General features: G+C 39.8%; 1 protein-coding gene across 2 annotated transcripts in view; it reads left to right on the forward strand.

Annotated features, from left to right (window-relative positions):
* The window catches only part of RRM1 (ribonucleotide reductase M1), a 48328-nt gene that overhangs the window by 3239 nt on the left and 25981 nt on the right, over nt 1-19108 (forward strand). Inside the window, exons 2-7 of one of the 2 annotated variants that reach the window (XM_011993724.1) lie at nt 4446-4534; nt 8491-8668; nt 10737-10837; nt 12906-12965; nt 14852-14891; nt 15153-15315. In XM_011993724.1, the coding sequence (XP_011849114.1) occupies nt 4446-4534; nt 8491-8668; nt 10737-10837; nt 12906-12965; nt 14852-14891; nt 15153-15315 (631 nt within the window). The remainder of the gene's footprint in view (nt 1-4445; nt 4535-8490; nt 8669-10736; nt 10838-12905; nt 12966-14851; nt 14892-15152; nt 15316-19108) is intronic. The other variant, XM_011993725.1, reaches the window with a different exon arrangement.

Consider the following 19108-nt stretch of genomic DNA (forward strand, 5'->3'; position numbering starts at 1 on the left):
CCTTCACAGAGCATAATTTGATCCAGATGGTTCATGCTGTAGATTCTGCCGTTGTAGCATTCAGCAACACTTGTTAATGTACAACATGTACTTAGATTTTTTTCTTTATTTTTTTTATATTTCTATGTTTCTATATTTTATTTTTATGGTTTTTTAATATGCATAGGGTTTTTGGTTTTCTGGACTTTTTTTGTCCCCTCTTATTTTTGGCATGTCAGTGAAATATCAGACTAACTCCTATAGTTTTTGTTAATTTTTTCTTTTTTTTTTTTTGAGATGGGGTCTTGCTCTGTCACCCAGGCTGGAGTGCAGTGGCATGATCTCAACTCAACTGCAGTCTGTGCCTCCTGGGTTCAAGAGATTCTCCTGCCTCAGCCTCCTCAGTAGCTGGGACTACAGATGTGCACCACCATGCCCAGCTAGGGTTTGTTATTTTTAATATAATTATTCAGAAGGGCAACTGGAAGTTGACTTTCAAGTACCTACTGAATGTGCTAATGTCTTGCTAAACACTGTGAGGGCAGTAATGGAGAAGGCAGCTCTGTCTTTAAAGAACTTAAAATTGTTAGGGATTTAGGAACAATCCATATGAAAATTATTAGAAGAGAATAGTAGATTAGTTTTTTTCATCTGCTATCTTGAGCTGTTTTTCCTAATGGGAGAATGTCATTCCTCAAGGAGATTATGGTTAAAAAAATAAACACTGAGAACCATTGCAGTAAATGACAAAGTAGCTGACTGAGTTGTAAACTGTTTTGGAATTTAGTGTAGTATTTTCAAAACTTTGGATTGTAACTCGCAGTAAAAAACAAAACGTTTTACAGACATACGTGTATATATGTGGATACACATAAAATGATACAAAAGTTTACGAAATAATGCCTTCGAAAGCATCCATTTGCACTCTAATCTTTCTTTTATTCCAGATTATTTCCGTATCCCTCCCTTCCTCCCCTCTTCTTTCCTTCCTTCCTTCCTTCCTTCCTTCCTATTCCATTCACAGCCTGCTATGTTATTTTACAACTCTGTGTGTGGATACTGTGCTGTGTACTGGGATTCCTGTGATGAGTAGGCAGACATGGTTCCAGCTTCCAAAGATCCTACAATCAGTTGAGAAAGATAGACAAATAAAGAAGTAATATGATAAGATATGATAAATACTCTGAGAGGTAAAGTATAGGCAGTAGAGGCCATTCATTCAGTTATTCATAAAGCATTTATTCAGCATCTCTTTGTGCTAGGAGCTGTTGTAGGCATTAGAGATTCTGCAGTGAACAAAGCTAAATTACATTTCTCATTGAGTTTACAACTTGGTGTGGGTGGGAGTGGTAAGTGTATATAAGAAATAAGTAAACATAATAATCAGTTAATTTCAGATACTGATTAATGAGATGATAGTAAAACAGGATCATGTGATAAAGATGAATGAGAAAATAACCTTGGATTAGGTAGCCAGGAAAGGCTTCTCTGAGAAGCCAACATTTGAGCTGAACCCTAAATAGTACTAAGAGCTAGTAATGTGAGATCTGTGGCCTGAACATTCTCGGCAGAGGAAATTACAAAGTTTGTATCTTGTGGAAAAGGCACGCATCCTTGGTCTTACAGGATTAGGGACATCTTCCTGAAGAGAGAAGAATGAAAGACAGTTTATAGTCAAGAGGAAATCACACTAGTATGCTAGAGGATTTTTTGTTTTATTTTTTATTTTTTGAGATGGAGTCTCGCTCTGTCGCCCAGGCTGGAGTGCAGTGGTGTGATCTCAGCTTACTGCAACCTCTGCTTCCCGGGTTCAGGCAATTCTCCTGCCTCAGTCTCCCGAGTAGCTGGGATTACAGGCACCTGCCAGCATACCCAGCTCATTGTGTTTTTTTTGTATTTTTAGTAGAGATGGGGTTTCACCATGTTGGCTAGACTGGTCTCGAACTCCTGACCTCAGGTGATCCGCCTGCCTCAGGAGTTAGATGTATGGAAATGTGGAAGAGGAACTTTTAGGCAGAGTACGGTATAAGCAATGATGTGGATATGGGAATGGGAAGCCTTCTTGGGACTTACATTTCACAGGGAACAGTAGAAGAGATCTGGGGCCAAACTAAGAAAGACTTTACTTGAGAGAAGAGGATAATGTAGGCAGTGAGAAGCAGGGATTACTGATGTTATAAAATCGACATCTGGCTTGAAAAACTAACCAAGTGGAATGACAGAATAGAGAACCGCGTGTCATTGGACCTTTAGATCTTTAGTCTGCCTCCTATTCTCACGTGTGAGTTAAGATTAATTACCAATGCACTTTTTTTTTTTGTCAGTTTCCTGATTGACTTCAGAACTTCTGGCAGTTGCAGAATTTTCTTTTTGCTAAGTTGCTTTCCCCCGCCACTCCATGTATAATTGCAGAACGCTAATGTTGCTTTGTGGTTACCTGCCTGCTTAGTTTTCCAATTGCCAGAGCACTGAGGTTTCAGTCCCAGTGCCAGCCAGTTAATTTACCCTGTTCCAGAGTTAAATGCTGCAAATGTGAGCCTAATCAGAAAATTATCACAATGGTGATCAGAAAGAGAAGGGCTAATATATCAGTGTAGAAGAAAAAGCAACTTGTTCTAGTGATAATGGTTTAATAGTGATGTCTTATTGTTCATTTATTCTTCATCAAATGTTTGAGAACTTGCCTTGTTCTAGGCACTAAATTTGAGAATACAGATGTGAATGAGAGGGCCAAATGTAAATATATTTAACATGTTTCTTATTGGTTACCAATACTCATTTTTGAGTAACCATTGGATACTCATTTTGGAGTATCCCTTATCCAAAATGCTTGGGCCCAGAAGTGTTTCAGATTTTGGATTTGTTTCAGATTTTGGAATATTCGCATTATAGTTACCAGTTGGGCATCCCTAATCAGAACATCCAAAATCTGAAATGGTCCAAGGAACATTTTCTTTGAACATTGTGTTGGCATTGAAAAAGTTTTGGATTTTGGAGTGTTTTGGATTTTGGAATTTTGGATTAAGGATACTCAGCCTATAGTTACAATGGATTGTGGGTGCACAAAGGAGACAAAAACTAAATCAGTGTGAGACACTAATATTTATTGAGTGCCTATTGTGTATCACATACTGTGATTTTTTTCCCCATAGGAGCAGCTTTATTTTATAATGAGGTATCATAGTTGTAACTATGCCAAAGTTGTTACAACAAAAGCACTTTTTACCTTATCTCATTTTATTGTCACAGTAAACTGGTGAGGCAAATAGAATAGATATAATAATTAACCCTTTTCTACAAATGAAGATCTGTGAAATGACTGATTATGTTTTGTGGCTTGCCTAGGGTTAAGGCTGTTTGGTGGTTTGATATATTCACTATTCCTGGTAAGAATAAATAAAGGTCGGATGAGCTACTATTTGAGGTTAAACTAAGAGTAGTAAGACTTTTGTCTAGAAGGACAAAGATATAATCTAAGTCCAAAATCATGAAAAATATTAGGTAAAATATATAGTATGTCAGATGGGATAAGCGCTATGGAGAAAAAGCACAGAAGGGGAAGGGAGATAAGAAGAGCAAGGGCCCTATTTGGGGCATTGCAATTTAAAATGGAATCATCAGGGAAAGCCTCATTGAGAAGGTGATGACATTGAGCAAAAGACCTAAAGGAGATCTATAGCAAGAAGGCCAGGTTGTCAAGGTAGAATAGGAAGGAAGGTGGGAGAGTTGGAGGTGAAATTGGGAGGTGGGTGCACAGGACAGGTTGTATAGGATTCTGTGGATTTCTTGTTTTTTGTTTTTTTTTTTTTTTGAGATGGAGTTTCACTCTTGTTGTCCAGGCTGGAATGCAGTGGCGTGATCTCAGCTCACTGCAACCTCCGCCTCCCGGATTCAAGCAATTCTCATGCCTCAGCCTCCTGAGTAGTTGGGATTACAGGCTCCTGCCACCACGCCCGGCTAATTTTTTGTATTTTTAGTAGAGACAGGGTTTCACCATATTGGTCAGGCTGATCTAGAACTCCTCCTGACCTCAGGTGATCCACCCGCCTTGGCCTCCCAGAGTGCTGGGCTTACAGGTGTGAGCCACCACGCCTGGCCTGTGGATTGTTTTTTAACAATTTTGACTTTTATTCTGGAGATAAGAAGCCACTATTAGGAGTTTTGAGGAAGGTAATGATATGATTCTGAGTTTAACTTTTAAAGGGTGATTTTGGCTGCAATGTGGGATGGGGGGGAATTTAGGAAGTTATCTGTAAATATCTGTATGTATAGAATTCATACTCTTTGAAGGTGACATCAGAGAAGACAATCTCGTCATGAATCTTTTGAGGGGGCCTGAATCTTATCTGTGAAATAGCATTTCATGTTGGTCAATTTACATGTTAATTACATTTGATTCTTTGACATTGTAGTCTTAATAATTGCTAACAGAATTTAATAATTGCTAACATGATTTGATTCTTTAGATGGCCGCCAAGAGCGAGTCATGTTTGACAAAATTACATCTCGAATCCAGAAGCTTTGTTATGGACTCAATATGGATTTTGTTGATCCTGTAAGTAAATATGGTTTTTATCTTGGGTTCCTTGTTTCATGTGTTTCTTTCCGTTTGTCTCTTATTCCTGGACCTTCACTCACCTGATATACTTTGGTATTCTGGCTATGCCCTTTGATATAAAATTTGAATTCATTGCTTAAAACATTTTTTTTTCTTAATTTTGATTCTGTCCTGTGAGTTCTCACTTTTCAGAGAACTATGAATGTGAGTAAAGAGGAAAATTTGATATTAACATTTAATATCAGATATTTCCTTGAGTAAATTGTTTTATTCATTAGTGGAAAAGCCTAGGCCAGGCGCGGTGGCTCACGCCTGTAATCCCAGCACTTTGAGAGGCTGAGGTGGGCGGATCACCTGAGGTCAGGAGTTCAAGAACAGCCTGGCCAACATGATGAAACCCTGTCTCTACTAAAAATACAAAAATTAGCTGGGCCTGGTGGTGGGCGCCTGTAATCCCAGCTACTTGGGAGGCTGAGGCAGGAGAATCACTTGAACCCGAGGCAGAAGTTGCAGTGAGCCGAGATCGTGCCACTGCACTCCAGCCTGGGCGACAGAGCGAAACTCCCTCTCAAAAAAAAAAAAAAAAAAAGGGAAGCCTAAAGTTTGTTTTGGAATTGTGGTTATTTAGGTAGGAACTGGTTTAAAATTTGCTTTTTGTTATTTATGTAAAAAGATTTAAGTAATATAAAGTAGATTTCATGGACAATATTTAAGTCAAGAACAAACTATTCATAAACGAGTTGCTCTGCTTTTTTCCTTATCCTTTATAACTTCTATATTCTAGACTCTCATCAGTTATCTGGACTGTTTTCTGTGGTCTCTGCAGTGTCCTGGACTTCCTCTAATCTTGCCCTCTTCAAACTCGTCTTCCACCTGACTTCTAAAATGATCTTCCTTAAATGAGAATCTCTAAGAACTCTTTTCTTCAAATCCACCCATATTTCCATCTCCTTATTTAGGTATCTTATCTGTACTGCTGTAAAACCTGTGCTCATCTCATAGCTTTAATCATATAACATGGAAATTAATTATAGGTCTTTATCCTACCCTAGAATTGAGGATGGGCTGTGTATCTTATTGTTGTGATATCCTCAGTGCTTGACATATATCTATTTAGCCACTTGACCAAAGTAAGTTTGGTCAAGAGAAAATGATTTTATGCATCTTGAAAATATGTTTATTGTAAATTCTCTTTTACATTGAGGACTTAAGACAATAATTAGAACAGTAGAATGTTAGAGTTGGAATGAACCTTGAGAGCCCATCCCATTTCATCTTTGTTTTATAGGTAAGAAAGTTCCAAAGAGAGAGGGAGGTGACTTAAGTTAGTGGGAGTATAGGGAGAAGCACCTAGGTCTCTTCACTCCCACATGTTCTATTGCCTCATGCAGTAGTACATTTTAGAGCTCGGGAGTGTTGCAGCATCCTCAAACTTCCTAAGGTAGATTCTGTTGAAAAACTGTCGGTGCACGTCTGTAATCCCAGCACTTTGGGAGACCAAGGTAGGCAGATTGCTTGGGCTCAGGAGTTTGAGACCAGCCTGGGCAACGTGGTGAAACTGCCCAGGTGCAGTGGCACAATCTTGGCCCACTGCAGCCTCCGCCCCTGGGGTTCAAATGATTCTTGTGCCTCAGCCTCCCTCTGCTGGGATTACAGGCATGTGCCACCACGCCCGGCTATTTTTTTTGTATTTTTAGTAGAGACAGGATTTTGCCATGTTGGCCAGGCATGAACTCCTGGCCTCAAGTGATCTGCCCGGCTTGGCCTCCCAAAGTGGTGGGATTACAGGTATGAGCCACACCGTGCCTTCCCTCAACCCTGTTTCTACAAAAACAAAACAAAACAAAACAAAAACAAAAAAAAACAAAAATTAGCTGGGCATGGTGGCGCATGCCTGTAGTCCCAGCTACTTGGTGGTGGGAGGATCACTTGAGTCCTGGAGGTTGAGGTTTCTGTGAGCTGAGACTGTGCCACTGTACTCTAGCATAGGCCACAGAATGAGACCCTGTCTCAAAAAGAAAAAAAGAAAAACTGTGTATGCGGTTAGATCTGGCACAGCACAGTTAGCACACAGATGGTATTTTATTCTGAGTTCTAATTGTTTGCCATATTACTCTAGAAACTATTTAGAAGACTTCACTGCTCTTATACTGAACACACCTTATCTACTGGATCTGGGAAGAAAGTGATCGGGAGCAACTTGGGTTTAGCTATATTATAATTAGAATAGATTGCAGACTGTTAAAATAGTTACACATGTATGTGTCTTTTTTTTGAGGGGGGTATGCATTGTTCAGCTGGGAAATACATTTATTTTCTGTTGGATTAAGTGGTTTCTTAAAGATTCAGTAAACACACACACTCACAACTTAGAATTTGTTTTTCTTAAAAATGTATGCTAATACCTTGTGCATTACGTGTCTTAAAAATGAACTTACAATGTGGCCTTGAAAACAGTGAAATACAGTGAAGTTTAATGGGGTTGGGGCCAGAAGACTATTATTATACAATAATATAACCTTGGGCAAGTCCCAATAACCTGAGCCTCAGGTTCTTAATGTAAAATAGGTATAGTAATAATCATCTCACAAAGTGATTATGAAATGTCAGAGATTATCAAAGTTGATAATTTTTGATCAACTTTGGTTGAGAATCATTTGAACCCCAGGGGTGGAGGTTGCACTTTGTAATTTGTGAAGTGCTAAAGAAAGAGTAGTCATTAAATTATCATGACTCAGCCCCGAACCTAATTTATACTTCTTTCTCCTTTAATTGGCATGATTAAAGTTTGATTCATTTGCTTTTCTGTACTTATCCTTATATGGAATTTGGGAAAAGTAAGTATGAAGCTGGAGCCCTGATCACTTAGGGAGGATCTGAATGAAAAATGGGGAAACACTCATATAGAATCATTAGTCTGTTGGGAGAATTTGAATGAAAATAGGGAAATATAGAATCATTAGTATGTTTTCAGCTATTTCCCTGTGAGACTAATTGATTTAAAGGCTATATTTAGTTTTTTTAATAACACCTTCATTTTATATGTAGTATACATTTTCTGTAGTTCTGCTGGGTTGTGCATTCTCATTACTAAGTTTCCCACTGCCCACCATTCCGAAAGATAATTTTTCAGATAAGTAAATTGTCTTGTTCTTTGTTTCAGACAGGGTCTCACTGTGTTGCCCAGGCTGGAGTACAGTGCCATGATCATAGATAGCTCAGTGCAGCCTTGACTTCCCCAGTACAAGCATTCCTCCCACCTCAGCTTACCCTGTAGCTGCAACCACAGGCACTTACCACCTTGACTGGCTAATTTTTTAATTTTTAGTAGGGATAGGGTCTCATTATATTGCTCAGGTTTGTCCCAAACTCCTGCGCTCAAGTGAGCCTCCTACCTCGGCCTTCCAAAGTGTTGGGATTACAGGTGTGAGCCACTGTGCCCAACCTGTCGTTTATATTGTGATGTGAATTTGATTGTTTTCCTTTTTTCTTTTTTTTTTTTTTGAGACAGGGTCTCACTCTGTCGCCCAGGCTGGAGTGCAGTGGCATAATCACAGCTCCTTGCAGCCTCAGCTTCCTGAGTAGCTGGGATCACAGGTGTGTACCACCACACCCAGCTAATTTTTTAATTATTTGTGGAGATGGTGGCGGGGGGGTCTTCCTAGCTTGCCCAGGCTGGTCTTGAACTCCTGTACTTAAGCCATTCTCCCACATTGGCTTCCCAAAGTGCTCTGTGATTATGTGTGTGAGCCACAACGCCTGGCTTTTTTTTTTTTTTTTAAATAGGGTCATGAACTGCTAAGGTTAAGTGATCCCCTCACCTCAAATGCTGAGTAGCTAGGACTATAGGTATGTACTACCACACCTGGCCATGATGGTTTTCTTAATTACTCTTTTAAGGAAGCTGTTGTTTCTTGGGAAAGCTCAAGTAATTCTTGGTTTTATTTTTGTAGGCTCAGATCACCATGAAAGTAATCCAAGGCTTGTACAGTGGGGTCACCACAGTGGAACTAGATACTTTGGCTGCTGAAACAGCTGCAACCTTGACTACTAAGCACCCTGACTATGCTATCCTGGCAGCCAGGATTGCTGTCTCTAACTTACACAAAGAAACAAAGAAAGTGTTCAGTGGTAAGTCTTGGGTGAAAAAGTAAAAATTCAGTATTCTCAGAAAAGTAATAAGGGTAGTAGAAATCTTGACTGTTTAAAGAAGCAAATATGGCTAGGTGGGGTGGCTTACACCTCAAATCCCAGCAATTTGGGAAGTCAAGGCAGGCAAATTGCTTGAGTCCAGGAGTTTGAGAACAGCTTGGGCAATGTGGCGAAACCCCATCTCTGCGTTTTAAGAAAAATCTAAAATTATAAAATAGACCGGGTGCAGTGGCTCACACCTGTAATCCCAGTGCTTTGGGAAGCCAAGCAGGTTGATCGCTTAGGTCAGGAGTTTGAGACCAGCCTGGCCAACATGGTGAAACCCCATCTCTACTAAAAATACAAAAAATTAGCTGGGCATGGTGGCAGGGGCCTATAATCTCAGCTACTCGGGAGGCTGAGGCAGGAGAACTGCTTGAACCCAGGAGGCGGAGATTGCAGTGAGCCGAGCCTATGTCACTGCACTCCGGCCTGGACGACAGAGTGAGACTCTGTCTCATAAATAAATAAATGGCAAATATGTAAATTAGTGGGAAAGAGTGGACTAGAGTTTCCTATTTCTCCATGCTGCCTATCTGCTGTATGAAAGAGTTGATGTATCTTTGTTCTTTAAGTTTTTTATTCTCTCTCTTTTTAAGTTTTTTTATTTTTGAGATAAAGTTTTGCTCTTATCACCCAGGCTGGAGTGCAATGGTATGATTCGGCTCACTGAAACCTCCGCCTCCCAGGTTCAAGCGATTCTCCTGCCTCAGCCTCCCGAGTAGCTTGGGATTACAGGCAGTTGCCACCACGCCCAGCTAATTTTTGTATTTTTAGTAGAGATGGGGTTTCACCATGTTGCCCAGGCTGGTCTCAAACTCCTGACCTGAGGTGATCTGCCCTCCTTGGTCTCCCGACGTGCTGGGTTTACAGGCGTGAGTCACCGCACCTGGCCTCTCTCTCTTTTTTTTAAAGCCCATTGTTAGGCACTTGGTGGTGATATGGTTGGAAAAATGAATAATATTTATTGACAAGTTTTGGGTTAAACAAAATGTTATAGTTGCTCCTTTCTCACTAGATGCGAACTCTTCATTTCATCACTACCATTTTACAGCTCAGGGAATGTGGGAAAGGGAAGGTTAAATAATTTGTTCAATATATAAGAAGCCAGCTGGTAGACTGAGATTAAAAAATCTTTATTGTTTCCTATTGGGAGCCAAAAAGGAAAAAACAGTTTTTAAAAATTTTATGCCAGGCATGGTGGGCCTAATCCCAGCACTTTGGGAGGCCAAGGCAGGAGGATTACTTGAGCCCAGGAGTTCAAGACTAGCCAGGGTAACATAGTGAGACCCTTTCTCTCCAAAATTAAAAACGTTAACAAGGTATAGTAGTGTGTGCCTGTCATTCCAGCTACTCAGGAGGCTGAGGTGGGTGGCTAGCTTCCCAAAGAGCTGGGATTACAGATGTGAGCCACTGTCCAGCCTTAGGAATCTGTTTTGTTTATTTATTTATATTTTATTTTATTTTTATTTTTATATTTTTGAGACAGAGTCTCACTCTGTCACCCAGGCTGGAGTGCAGTGGTGCAATCTCGGCTCACTGCAAGCCCCGCCTCCCGGGTTCATGCCATTCTCCTGCCTCAGCCTCCCGAGTAGCTGGGACTACAGGCGCGTGCCACCATGCCCGGCTAATTTTTTGTATTTTTAGTAGAGACGAGGTTTCACCGTGTTAGCCAGGATGGTCTCTATCTCCTGACCTCGTGACTCGCCTGCCTCAGCCTCCCAAAGTGCTAGGATTACAGGCGTGAGCCACGGTGCCCGGCCCAGGAATCTTATTTTAAACTACAAGAGCTTATAATCACTTTAACTCTAGAAGATTGTTTCCTTAAATGAGTTATTACATATTTCTTCAACATGTATGTGTTTATTGAGCACTTTACATGCTAGATATTGAGGTGGGTTGAGAAGAAAAAAAGGGTTGAGAACTACTGTTTTCAACTGTTACCTAAAGATTGAATTAGCTGTGAAGTGGTCTTGATATATTTTCTTTTTTTGTTGTATTTTTTTAGATGTGATGGAAGACCTCTATAACTACATAAATCCACATAATGGCAAACACTCTCCTATGGTGGCCAAGTCAACATTGGATATTGTTTTGGCTAATAAAGATGTATGTATAACACTTTTCTGGTGGAAATTTTTTGATAGTCTTTTTTAATATTGCACACATTTTAGAAAATTTAAACACTACAAAAGATACAGGTAAATACAATTCTGTTTTTTCCTGCCCTGATTCCTGATTTTCCTCTTTAGAAACAACTTTATCATTTTAAAATGTATTTTTCCGGAGCTATTTTGTACGTACATGTGTGTGCATACATGTGTGTACATATATATTTTTATTTTCGGTGGTACTGTACTGTGCATACTATTTTCATTGATACTTTTTTCACTTGTAAGTATATCTTGTTTGTTCTCTATCAGCCTTTATGAATTTACTCATTTTTTTATAATAGTTGTATAATGTTCCATTTTATAGATATATTGTCATTGTATGTATGTGTAAGAATTCCTTTAGTGATCAATATTTGGTTTTCATCTTTTCACTGCAGTGAATATTCTTGTATGGTAGGTGTTTTGCCCATAGATGAATATATCTGTAAGATAAATCCCTTCAGTTGAATTGCTGAGCCAATGTGTATGTGAATTCAAAATTTTGATAGGCATTGCCAAACTGACTCCCAAAAAGGTTGCTCAGGTAAAATTTTACAAGCTCATGCTCAGCAGCTTAAAAATTATCCACTTGTGTTTGAACTGCTTTCTTAACTAGATGCCAGAGGACAGAAGGGAAAAGATGTAGCCTAACCAGCCCTTTTACACACAGGATTTATTTACCATGTATATCTGGACAGGTTAGAGACCAGTTTTAACTTTGGGTAATAGAATGATTAGGCTGGGTGAGGGGGCTCACGCCTGTAATCCCAGCACTTTGGGAGGCCAAGGTGGGTGGATCACAAGGTCAGGAGATCGAGACCATCCTGGCTAACTGGGTGAAACCCTGTCTCTACTAAAAATACAAAAAATTAGCCAGGCGTGGTGGCACGCGCCTATAGTCCCAGGTACTCAGGAGGCTGAGGCAAGAGAATGGTGTGAACACGGGAGGCGGAGCTTGCAGTGAGCCGAGATCATGCCACTGCACTCCAGCCTGGGCAACAGAGCAAGACTCAGTCTCAAAAAAAAAAAAAAAAAAAGAATGATTAATTGACTGTCTCTCTAAAAATGTATCTGATGTTAAAGAGACTAGGAGAAAACTGAGTTGTTTGTGTGTTGTTAATTTGTGTAATCTTGAAGACAAGGTGAAGACAAAAATACAGCAGCAGCATCAAACATGTGTCTAAAAATATGTCTATTGATAGTCAAGTGTTTCAGTTCTGAGCCCATACCTGCCTTTGGCAACAAAGATGGCCTTAAAATTTTGAGAGAAGGAAAGCAAGCTTTCGTATAGGTTTTTCTAGTCCTTAGATATGGATCATTATGTAGAAACACTTAGTATTTTGAAAACCTGGCTCCGTTTTTTTCTATCAGAAATGATTATTTGTACGTTAATTGCTTTTGTTTTCCTCTGAATGGCTTTATAGCCTACTAAAACTCTGTAATAATGACCAGTTACGCTATAAAATCTTACTGTTACAATAGTGGTTTGTCTGAGACTTGTTAAAGGACCATAGATTTTGAAGAGCCTCAGAATTAACGTAAGCCTGCTTCTTGTCATTGTTTATTACATATACTGTTATATGCAGTTTGAGGTAGGCTAGTTTTTGAAGTAAATATATATATATATAAGTAAATATGTAGTAACAATACTTTTGGATTAATAGTAATCTAAAAACATGTTTAAGGATGATAATATAGTCCCATTTATGCTCATGTTTTTTCCCCCTTTCAAAACATACTATAAACATAATAGTGAAAGTTTGGAAAATTAAATGTAATCTCACAACATATATTTATGTATTATCTTCTAGTGTTGTAATATACATATTTTTAAACCTAATTAGGATACTTAATTTATATATATTGTTTCTTTTTTTTAGAATGTTAGATGGACTTCTACAGTAATAATGCTTAGTGTTATCTGTGTTGATTTTAGTTCTGGAGTCAGGGCTGAGAGACAACAGATTTTGTGAAAATAAGTAATTATTTTAATTTAATTGTGCGTTCTTTTTCACCCGTATCAGCGCCTGAATTCTGCCATTATCTATGACCGAGATTTCTCTTACAATTACTTTGGCTTTAAGGTAAATAACGGGTTTCAAGTATTTGGGGACTTGTACTTAAATCATGAAATACAGGATTTTATTTATGTTTTGATGACAGTTATCAAGGCCATAAGTTGTTTGGAGTTGGGGTGGACCTGGGGAGTTAGTGGGGTTAAGGTAGCAGTGGTGGTTTGAATTAAGGCAAAGGTAGCTTATCTATTTGCAATTTTTGAATTTTCCACATATTACTTCTGGATTACCTGAGGAGTTATGCAGATAAATTACCATAAGTGTTTCATAACATTCTAAGTATTTTTGCGTTGATAGGCAGTATAGTATAGTATATAGTATAGTGTAGTGACTGAGAACATGAATGTCATTGTCCACCTGAATTCCAGTCTCTGCTCTATTTCTTATTAGCAAGTTATTTAATCTCTCTGTGCTTGTTTCCTCCTTTTTAGAATGGGGAGAATATAAAATTTCAACAACAAATTTAATTAAAAAAAAATTTTTTTTTGAGACTGAGTCTCACTGTTTCACCTAGCCTGGAGTGCAGTGGCGCGATCTTGGCTGACTGCAACCTCTGTCTGCCCAGTATAAGCAGTTCTCCTGCCTCAGCCTCCTGAGTAGCTGGGACTACAGGCACACACCACCACGCCCAGCTAATTTTTGTGTTTTTAGTAGAGACAGAGTTTCGCCATATTGGCCAGGCTGGTCTTGAACTCCTGACCTCAGGTAATCCACCTGCCTTGGCCTTCCAAAGTGCTGGGATTACAGGCATTAGCCACTGCGGCCAATTTAGTTTAAATTTCAACTTAAAGTGCCTATAACAGGCTGGGCGTGGTGGCTTACGCCTGTAATCCCAGCACTTTGGAAGGCCAAGGCGGGCTGAACACCCGAGGTCAGGAGTTGGAGACCAGCCTGGACCACGGGGTGAAGTGCCCTCTCTACTAAAAAATACAAAAATTAGCTGGGCATGGTGGTGCATGCCTGTAAGTCCAGCTACTTGGGAGGCTGAGGCAGGATACTGCTTATACTTAGGAGTCAGAGGTTGCAGTGAGCCAAGATCGCGCCACTGCATTCCAGCCTGGGTGACAGAGTGAGACTCTGTCTCAAAAAAAAAAGGTGCCTGCCACAGACTAGGCACTGCTCTAAGCAACATATATACTCATTTAATCCCCTGAAGAATCCCTGATGTATATGTTGCTCATTTAATCCCCATGAGGAGTCTTCAGGGGATTAAACAAGTGTAGATGTTGCTTAGATTAGTGCCTAGTCTGTTACAGGCACTTTTTAAGTGTTAGCTGTTTTGATGTTGATGATGATGATGATGAATACTACAACTTCTGCTGTTAATGTGTACAGAGCTGACTTTTTCCAGAAATTTTCATGCAGTCTCTGCCGAAACAAAAGTGCCAGTGAGGAGGCTGAGATGGGAGGATTCCTTGAGCTCAGGAGTTCGAGACCAGCCTGGGCAATACAGGGAGACCATGTGTCTACAGAATGTTTTAAAAAGTTTTTTTTAAAAAAGTGCCAGTGATAATCCTGGCTAACATGGTCTCTACTAAAAATAGAAAAAAAAAAAATTAGCCAGGCATGGTGGCGGGCGCCTGTAGTCCCAGCTGCTCGGGAGGCCAAGGCAGGAGAATGGCATGAACCTAGGAGGCAGAGCTTGCAGTGAGCCAAGATCGCGCCACTGCACTCCAGCCTGGGCAACAGAACGAGACTCCGTCTCAAAAAAAAAAAAAAAAAGTGCCAATGATAATGTTCCAGATGAAGCTAGGAAGAGTAAATGTGCTATTCTTTTCATTTGAAATTTTATAGAAACGGCCAAGATTTAAAGAGATTGTCTTATAGTGGATGATATATCCACTGCGTCTTAAAAACGGTGCTCTGAAAATTTTTTGTTGTTTCTCTCTTTCTAGACGCTAGAGCGGTCTTATTTGTTGAAGATCAATGGAAAAGGTGAGAAATGAACATGTTTGTGTGTTACATTTTCTACTGATTATATTGAATATATAACTTTGAGCTATAAGTCTTAATATTCCTACTTAGACTCCAGATAACATTTTGGACTTTAGGTTTAGTTTGTGGATAATTGTCCTGCTTATTAGTATAAAGTTTTTCTAGTTTCCTTTTGGTATCCTTTTCTAAAATTCAAATATGTATCTCAACCTACTTTTTCTGACATGTCTCATCATGTGAAAACTCCTCTTTTGTCTATAGTGGCTGAAAGACCACAACATATGTTGATGAGAGTATCTGTTGGGATCCACAAAGAAGACATTGATGCAGCAATTGAAACATATAATCTTCTTTCTGAGAGGTGGTTTACTCATGCTTCTCCCACTCTCTTCAATGCTGGTACCAACCGCCCACAACTTTCTAGGTAGGTGTTTTGAGTACACCCACAACTTTCTAGTTATGTGTTTTGAGTAGGGAAATAAACCTTGACCTGAAGAAACTGGGCAGTTCATCACATAAAAAATAATTTAATGAACTTTTAATCGCTGCCTGCTCTGATTAAATGAGATTTAGATTCTGGAAAGATCTCTGACTGTAATGTGGTAAATGATTTGGAGAAAAGGCAAATGCTTAAAACAAAAATGTTCTAAAATTGATTGGATTGTGGTGATGGTTACAAAACTCTGAGTCTATTAAAAGCCGTTGAGTAGTACACTTTAAATGGGGAATTATATTATTTGTGAATTATATTTCTTTTTTTTTTTTTTTTTGAGACAGAGTCTCACTCTGTCACCCAGGCTGGAGTGCATTGGCGCCTCCTGGGTACAAGCAATTCTCCTGCCTCAGCCTCTTGAGTAGCTGGGATTACAGGTGCCTGCCACCACACCCGGCTAATTTTTGTATTTTTGGTAGAGATGGAGTTTCACCATGTTGGTCAGGCTGGTCTTGAACTCCTGACCTCAGGTGATCCACCCACCTCGGCCTCCCAAAGTGCTGGGATTACAGGCATGAGCCACCATGCCTGGTATGAATTACATTTCAATAAGGTTGTTTTAAAAAGAAAGTAAGTGCCAAGAACTAGTTAGGGGACTCTCATAGCAGTTTATATAAGAAACTGTGGTAGTGTAGATTAGGGAGGTGAAAGTAGAAATTGACAGAAGCAGATAGATCAAAAGATATTTAGGGCCAGGCATGGTGGCTCACATCTGTAATTCCAACACTTTGGAAGGCTGAGGTGGGAAGATCACTTGAGGTCAGGAGTTCAAGGCCGCCATGAGCCATGATTATGCCACTGCACTCTAGCCTGGGCAACAAAGTGATACCTTGATTAAGATAAAAATATATATAAAAGATATTTAGGGTGTCAAATTGACAGAATATGGGTCAACAGTGGTTCTTGCATTTATGGATACAGTAAGTAACAGGATTAATCATGATGCCATTTGTTGAGAAAGGGAACACTAACAGTCTGGTAATACATTAAAAAAAAAATACCCATTATCAAGTTGGTTTGTTTCAGGAATTCAAGAACATGGTAATGTCAAAAATAATGTAATTCATTGCATTAACATTTTATGCAGTTTAATGCTCTTTCATAAGAAACACTTTAACAAAATTGATACAGAAAATAACTTCCTTAATTTGGCAAAAGATATCCAATAAAAACCTAGATGTATCATCCCTTTTTTCAGCATGTTAGTGGAGGCTGAGCCAGCACAGTAAAATAAGAAAAAGAAAAGATTGGAAATCAGGGAACAAAACTGTAATGATTGAAAGAAATGACTTTTACATAGGAAACTCAAGAGTATCTGCAGACACATTATTAGAAAAAAAAGATTTCAGCAAAATACCTGGATACAAGTTCAATATACATCAATCAGTTAAGTTTCTGTACTTTAGCTGTTAGAAAATTAAGTCTTAACCTACAGTCATGCATTACTTAACGATGGGGATATATTCTGAGAAATGTGTTGTAAGGTGATTTTCTTGTGCAGACATTATACAGTGTACTTATATAAGCCTGGATGGTATAGCCTACTACACACATAGGATATATGGCATAGCCTGTTGCTGCTTGTAGGCTATAAACCTGTGTAGCATGTTACTGTACTGAATACTGTAGGCCTTTGTAATACAATGGTAAGTATTCGTGTATCCAAACATATCACAGTTAAAGTACTCTATAAAAGATAAAAAATGGGCCGAGCACGGTGGCTCATGCCTGTAATCCTAGCACTTTGGGAGGCCAAGGCGGGCGAATTGCCTGAGGTCAGGAGTTCGAAACCAGCCCGGCCAGCACGGTGAAACCCTGTCTTTACTAAAACATATATATTAAAAAATCAGCCAGTCATGGCAGTGTGTGTCTATAGTCCCAGCTACTCGGGAGGCTGAGGTAGGAGAATTGCTTGAACCTGGGAGGCAGAGGTTGCAGTGAGCCAGGATTGCGCCACTGCACTCCAGCCTGGGCAACAGAGCGAGACTCCATCTCCAAAAAAAAAGATGAAAAAAAGATACATCTGTATAGGACAGTTATGAATAGAGCTTGTAGGACTGAAAATTGCTTTGGTTGAGTTAGTGAGTGAGTGGTGAATGAATATGAAGGCCTGGCTGAGCACGGTGACTTATGCATGTAATCCCAGCACTTTGAGGGGGCTGAGGCAGGTAGATCACAAGGTCAGGAGTTCAAGACCACAGGGCCAACATGGTGAAACCCTGTCTCTACTAAAAATGCAGAAATTAGCTAGGTATGGTGACGGGCGCTTGCAATCCCAGCTACTTGGCAGGCTGAGGCAGAATTGCTTGAACCTGGAAGGCGGAGGTTGCAGTGAGCCAACATCACACCACTACACTCCAGCCTGGGCAACAAGAGTGAAACGCTATCTCAAAAAAAAAAAAAAAAAAAAAGAGAGTATGAGACCTAGTACATTACTGACGACTGTAGACTGTATAAACATTGTGCACACTAAATTTATTTTAAAAATATTTTCTTCAATAATAAATTAACGTTAGATTATTGGATGATCACTCTCGTATATGTGGTCCATCATTGACTTTTTGTTTTTGTTTTTGTTTTGTTTTTCTTTGTTTTTGAGACGGAGTCTTGCTCTGTCACTCAGGCTGGAGTGTAGTGGCGCAATCTCAGCTCACTGCAAGCTCCACCTCCCGCGTTCACACCATTCTCCTGCCTCACCCTCCCCAGTAGCTGGGACTACAGGCGCCTGCCACCACGCCCGGCTAATTTTTTTGTATTTTTTTAGTAGAGACGGGGTTTCACCATGTTAGTCATGATGGTCTCAATCTCCTGACCTCGTGATCCACCCGCCTCGACCTCCCAAAGTGCTGAGATTAAAGGCGTGAGCCACCGCGCCTGGCCTTTTTTTTGTTTTTAAGACAGAGTCTCACTCTGTTGCCCAGGCTGGAGTGCAGCTGCGTGATCTTGGCTCACTGCAGCCTCCACCTCCCAGGTCCAAGTGATTCTCCTGCCTCAGCCTTCCAAATAGCTGGGATTACAGGCGTGTGCCATCGCACCCAGCTAATTTTTGTATTTTTAATACAGACGGGGTTTCACCAAGTTGGCCAGGCTGATCTCAAACTTCTGACCTCAAGTGATCTGTCTTCTTTGGCCTCCCAAAGTGCTGGGATTACAGGCGTGAGCTACCATTCCTGGTTTTTTAAGTTTTTTAGAAATTTCTCTAAGACATGATTAAAGGATATTAAATAATAAATGAATGGAATAGATTCAATTTTATAAAAATGTCAGTTTTTCCCAAGTTAAAATATAGATTCAAAGTAATTCTAGTCAAAATCTCAACATACTGATTCTAAAATTCATGTGAAAGAGCAAAAGACTGCCCAAAAATATCAGGTCCAAATTCCTGGAACCTGTAAACGTTACCTGATAAGGAAAGTGGTCTTTGCAGGTATGATAAGGATTTTGACATGCATGGGGAGATTATCTTGAATTATGTGGGTGGGCCCTTAATCCAATTAAAAGTATCCTTGTAAGAGAGAGGCTGAGGGAGATAACAACGTACAGAAGAGGAGAAAGTGATGTAAAGATGGAGGGAGAAATTGGAGTCATGTGACCACAAAGGAGAGCAATTAGCCACCAAAAGCTGTACAAAGCAAGGAACAGATTCTCCCTCAAAACCTCTGGAGGGATTCCTCCAAAAAAAAAAAAAAAGTGAGTTGTAGACATTGTGACTCTTAATATCTCC

Source organism: Mandrillus leucophaeus, unplaced genomic scaffold (assembly GCF_000951045.1).
Source record: "Mandrillus leucophaeus isolate KB7577 unplaced genomic scaffold, Mleu.le_1.0 Scaffold432, whole genome shotgun sequence".
Classification (NCBI taxonomy): Eukaryota; Metazoa; Chordata; class Mammalia; order Primates; family Cercopithecidae; genus Mandrillus; species Mandrillus leucophaeus.